This window comes from Fundulus heteroclitus, chromosome 14, assembly GCF_011125445.2.
Source record: "Fundulus heteroclitus isolate FHET01 chromosome 14, MU-UCD_Fhet_4.1, whole genome shotgun sequence".
Taxonomy (NCBI): domain Eukaryota; kingdom Metazoa; phylum Chordata; class Actinopteri; order Cyprinodontiformes; family Fundulidae; genus Fundulus; species Fundulus heteroclitus.
The window spans coordinates 11,317,904-11,323,771 of record NC_046374.1 but is presented as its reverse complement, the minus strand read 5'-3'; the positions used below and the strand labels follow the sequence as shown (position 1 = coordinate 11,323,771).

Below are 5,868 nucleotides of genomic sequence, written 5' to 3'. Positions count from 1 at the left end.
ACATGTTATTATTTTCACCTCAAATTCTCCTTAGAAATTACCTCATGAGAGCACTTGGTTGTAAAGGAATATCAAATTGAGATAAAGCTTGTGTTTGAACATCTCCATGAATGTATTTCAATGTACAAAGGTGCTAGTTGCGACATAGTCCCTAAAACCCCCGAAAGTTAACAAGATAAGTTTACAACCATGCTAGCTGTGAATGTTTGCAATTTAGCAACCAGTGTCTTTCTGCATGTATCATATCGTAATGTATCATAATCCCTCTATGTTTAGTGTTTCAGGTTGATTCTTTCTTTACAGCAAAACACAATGCAGCTTCACCAGAGGTGAAGAAGCTTCACTTCTTCTTTTCTTTACAGACGCTTCCTCAAAAAGTTCTTGTCTGATCACAGTCATCGTATCCTCTATCATACTTTTTGATGCAGTTCATGGTTTTAGTCCAAGTGGTTTTAGGTCAAGTCAAAGTAAAAACACAAATGTATCAGATTAAAAATCACCACAGGTCATCGTTGTCCAAGTCCAATTCTAAGGCATATGTATGTACAGTACACTCATGGCACGCTTAGAAAAGTTAAACTCAAGACAGTTTGCTTTGGTTTGATCATTACACTTCTGCTACCGTTCAAAGGTCCTTCTTCACATCTTTGATGCAGAAGAAGGATGTGTACATTCTTTGGTTCAGAAATCCAAGGGTATTGCTTTTTAAAACAAAGTTTGTTAAAAGAGAAAAATGACGGCGATTGATGTGTTCACTGGGGATGTCCAAAGGACCTTCTTTTGTAAAGTCCAAACGGCAAGAATCGACTGTAAATAAGTCCTCACATTTATGATTGCACGTCTCTGGAAAATCTCGCTCTCTTAATGGAACGTAGGAACGACAAATCCATTCTTCTCCTTTCCCTTTCACCCAAACCTTTCGCAGGGTTCATCATTCAGGCTAATGTGTAAAACCCCCAACCTTTGCCTCAGTCAGTATGTCGGTCCTGGCACACACCCAAGATCCAGGCTCATTGTATTTAAAAAGGTGTCTGTCTCATTCTCTGTATTTTCTCTAGTCTCTTTGTTTTCCGTCATCTCCCGTCCCGTTCTCTTAAAGGTCCAAGCGGAAGGCCCCGAAGTAACTGGACGAATCATCAGCGTTCACCATTGTAGGAGAAGAGACTGAGACGAAGAGCTCGTCGCCGGCTCTCAGCTCAAACAGTCCTCCCTGGTAGACGGAGTGCAGGGCGTACTCAGCGTCTGGAGCCCAGCACTTAGTTCCCACACCCTTCAGGAGCTGGAGGAACCAAAAAAAACAAAAACAAAATCAAGGTGACGAATGGTTCCTATCTGATTGATTTATGCATACAAAAACTGATGGTCATACCTGAATTGGGCTTGGGTAAGATGTTTTCTTGTAGACGCATTGCACCAGCTGGTGGCTGACGCTGCGCTGGTCTCCATCACTGGCCGCTGGAGACGGATACCGAAAGTAGACCTGGGCGTAATTGGGAGATTGGAATGATTATGACCGACGGATGGCGTCATCGTGCATCTGTCTTATCACTGACTTTGCTATGGATACCTAAGCTTACTTCTTTTTAAGAGAACTCAGAAGTCAAGAAAAATTACTCCTTCGTCTTTTCCAATACTAAAACAACTGATTTTTTCAGGTGAGCATTCAAGACAGATCAAACTGTGGCTCTCTTTTAATCTCTCCCTCTCATTTGAACCATGCTGATGAGGTATTATTATTACCTGTGAGTACAGGTAGTACCGCCCGTCCTGAGGCACTCGCAGCTTCCCATTGGTCAGGGTCATGTTGTGGAGGTGAGCTCCAAAACTCTGGTTAGCCCAGGAGCGGACCACATGACGACAAGACTGGTGGAGACCCTGAGTGGTAGTCGGATAGGATGGGATCCCTGCCAGCAGAGATTAGAGAAGAGGGGTAATGTAATGAAATATTGCAGATCTTCTGTCACATGGATTGTACTAAAAACTGGCAAAAGCTCAACAGCAGCACCGTCTGACGAGAAAGAATGTAAAAGTCAAGCAATGATGAAACACAGAACGTGACCAATGTGCAACACTCCTCTAAGGCTGAGTCGGCAGCTGTCCAATTCAAAGAACATTTGTAAAGGATTGAAATTTCGTGTGGTTTGTAATGGTAAGCAGTGTAACAATCCAGACTGGTTGAGATTTATGTGACTTTTGATATGATACTGCACTCCCATAAGAGACTTTAGGGCACACTTTTAAGCGTTTATGCACAAGCGTTATATATCGGTTATACATCCTCTTTACCGAAATTGTAAAGAGGATGCATGCTTAGAGTGAGTTAGGAATGGATAACGCATAATATCAGATACTTCTGCAAGTATTATCTGCAAATGAACAGCTTCTGCTCTTCTATAATGAATATTTCATTAATAATTGAGCACTTTATAAACACATTCAGACAGGCCTGTGAAAATGACAGACCGAGCCAATCCATATGCAGTAATTACCAAGACTGAACCATGACTGGGTTGAGGTATATTTGGGATATAGGGTTAGCTCAGTATTTTTGAAGTCATTTTCTGTGAAAATCTCTTAAAGTCTTAATTTTAGTATAAATAAAGATTAGTTCCTCCAAGAGACTAACTCTTTCAGCTAGTTCATCAATTCTACCATCTTTAAATAACTTCAGTATCAAACATATCATAGACTTGAAATATTTAATAGACTTAAAAACAGCTTATTTCCCAAAGCTGTGAGGGCTATCGCACCCTGCTGATTATAAAAAAAAAAGAAAAAGAAAAAAAAAAACCCACCAGACCAGTTCTTGGTGTGTTACCTGTTGCAAACACACCACTGGTTCCACATGTTCTTGACCCGATGAGAATAATTAAAACTCTTACAAGCTAATGTCTATTTACACACTTCAGTTTCTCAGGGAACGTCTGTGTGGATATCCATGTAAATTTCACAGTTCTGTAACTTAAAGATTTACATTTATTGCACAGTATTTTGCTTTGTGCATGGGAAAAATGTTTGGAAAGATCATGTCTTGCTGTGTCTGCGTGTTATGTGTAATTTGCGTGCATTCTGAGTTAGTGTCTGTCTCATGAAAAATGTCATTACGATATCACAAAATGACAATAAAGATCGTTGATTCTTGATCACAACGGTCGCTGCAACCGCTAATTTTTAGGCTGGTAATACATTTGCATGTCAACCATTATTTCTACAAAAGGATCGCTGCTATTAGATCTGATTAACTGACTGGAGATGTCTGTGTTATTGTAACTGCAAGTGTCACATTAGTTGAACGTATGAATGGCTAAGCTAACAGGTTCTGTTTTTTTTTCTGCAGTTGTGAGACAAAAGGATCCTGGAAACCATCAGAGGCCTGCCTTCAGAGTGTCTCTCACTGCTGCACTTCCTTATGAGAAATCCAGGCTCAACATGTGAACGTCACCCTCTCTTCCTCCTTCCTTTACACACACAGGCTCACAAACACTTATACATTCCTTGCCTTCTGTCAACTCAGTGGAAACACATCAGGGCCGGGCCTTTGCCAGATTGTTAACACCCTTCGGTTTTGCACGCCAGTTTCAGATGAAATGCAAAAAGTCTGGATAACACCCAACGTGAAAAACAAATTCCAACAGCATAGTATTTTTTTTATCATCACTGGCCGTTTTCTTTACATCTATAATTTAGTCCCAGTAGAAATGTCTGTTAAATGATTTAGGTGCCACTAAGGACACAGTATGGAACTGGATCGGCTTTATTGGACGCTGACAACGAGATAACTGATGGGTTGAGCAATTTTATTCCTCTACAGATGTTATAAACTGAGAACGAAAAGGATTTCAGCTGTTTCAAATGAAAACAGGACCTTTTAAAAGACTTGTTTAAACCAAATCTGAGGGGGGAAAATTGGAAAATCTAAAAACACAGCTGCTTATCCAGGAAAGTACACCATAGATAGGGAAAGTAAAGGTCGATTTAAAGAACAATTTACTGCGATCCGTGTGAGTTAGCATCAACAACAGCTGCTCCGGGGAAGTGTTTTCCCCACTGTTTGTGTCTGTTGCTAGTCGTTAAAAATGGGATCGCTAATGCTTTATGACATAGCTCAGCTGGGATTGTATTTCTTGTAAACTGACTCAACATTGGGCTTCGTTAAGATCAGAAACTTAGCATCATTTGAAACAGACACTGTTGGCAAAGAAGAAATAGTTTTCGGCACATGTCCTAAACACTGGGATCCTGGGTTAACCTTCCTGCAACGAAGGCTCCTCCTCAGTCTTCCTGTAGCGTCCTGTGCAGAAGTCTCACTTGGGAGTCTCGAAGAGTCAGGTGGGCGGACGGCCTCTGGGCCACGGAGCTCATGAACTTTGAGTTGTTGAAAGAGCGAGGCATCGTTCTCGCCTCTGTCGGAGAGAAAAGAGAATCGGGGGAAGCTCAGGAAGGAAGGCTGTGGATGAATTATAATCTGTGTGTGTGCGTGTGAGAGAGATGCTCACCAATGAAGGTTTGTTTGGAGATGATGTTCTCCGTCACCTGAAAGAAGATCGAACACTTAGATCAACAAAAATTCAATAAATAAATAAATAATAAACTTTTTACATCCAAGTTTTTCCCCCCAAACATGTCTAGTTAGTAGAAGCAGAACAGCTTCTAGACCAGGGGTCACCAACATGGGGCCCGCGGGCACCAAGTAGCCCCCGAGGACCACATGTGGTGCCAACGAGCCTGTTCTAAAAAGCAGCCCAATCCACCAGTGAGCTGCGTCTAAATGTGACACTTCCATTTATATAGATTCAAAAATTACAATATCTATAACAAAGCATGAAAAATGTGTTTATTTTACACTGTCTGCCAATGTGGCAATAAGAATTGTTGTCTTAATGCCAATAGAGACAACTTTAGGTCTTCGGTGATGATGAATATTTTTCCATTATATTTCAATTTATAGTAAACAACTTTGATTTTAGCTTATTTCTTTTCTAAAGGCAGAATACTGAGATTACTGAGGTAGAACGTGCTGAAAGATGAATGAATTGAAATGTTTTCAGCTTTTCATTAACCTATTTAATTAGAAACATACATGTTTTTCCAACTAAAAAGCATGGTCTAAATATAGTAGAGTTTATGATTTACAGCGTGATTAAAAACCTTCAGTTTTCACTATTTTTGTTGGAGGCTAAACTGTGAGACGAAAGTGTGGAAGTGCTACTCCCATTGTAAGTGAGCAAATCTCACATACTGTAGGGTGTATCATAATTTAACAGACTCCAAACTGTCCCTCCTTTCCTCCACATGACACACATCTTCTCATCCTGTCCCTGCTTTGTATCCAACATCCTTTGATGGGTGTATATACACACACAGACGGACAGTCTGTGCTCACACGTGCAATAATTTCAGAGCCTTTCACACAGTAAAGTCCGTTCTCCGACTTTATCCTTGTCCCCTTCAGCTTAAAAAAAAAAAACTTAGACGAACCATCTCTTGGTTTTGATCCTTTCAAACCCTCTAATTTTTTATTTATTTAGAATTTAAAACATGATGTTTATGTCATGTTTCTCTGTTTTCCACCCTCACTCCAGGTCGGTCGTTAGCCATGCCACTCTTCAGCGCCCTGAGGCAAAGAACCCAATCCTGGTTGTTTCAGTTCTCCCTAATAATTTGCAGAGAGAAACCACAAAAATCTGAATATGTGTTTCGTTTCACCTCGCTTTCTGAAGGTGATGTGTTTTTCTTGGCCAAGGATCAGTTTTCCCTGTGCCGCGCACTCAACTGAACTTGCAAATTGAACTTGATCACTGGGGGGCTTTTTCAGTAAATGAAGGTACCGACCTCCCCCCATGGATACCCTATACACTCTGAGGAAAA

At 40.7% G+C, this 5,868-nt stretch overlaps 1 protein-coding gene across 1 annotated transcript in view; it reads right to left on the bottom strand.

Moving 5' to 3' along the window:
* Positions 1-618: 618 nt before the first annotated feature.
* LOC118565916 (tumor necrosis factor ligand superfamily member 10-like) overlaps positions 619-5,868 on the bottom strand; it is an 8,006-nt gene continuing 2,756 nt past the window's right edge. The window contains exons 2-7 of the mRNA XM_036146998.1: positions 4,497-4,551; positions 4,309-4,403; positions 1,987-2,008; positions 1,741-1,904; positions 1,370-1,480; positions 619-1,279 (exon numbers count right to left, since the gene is read on the bottom strand). Coding sequence (XP_036002891.1) covers positions 1,094-1,279; positions 1,370-1,480; positions 1,741-1,904; positions 1,987-2,008; positions 4,309-4,403; positions 4,497-4,551 — 633 coding nt within the window. The 3' untranslated portion in view covers positions 619-1,093. The remainder of the gene's footprint in view (positions 1,280-1,369; positions 1,481-1,740; positions 1,905-1,986; positions 2,009-4,308; positions 4,404-4,496; positions 4,552-5,868) is intronic.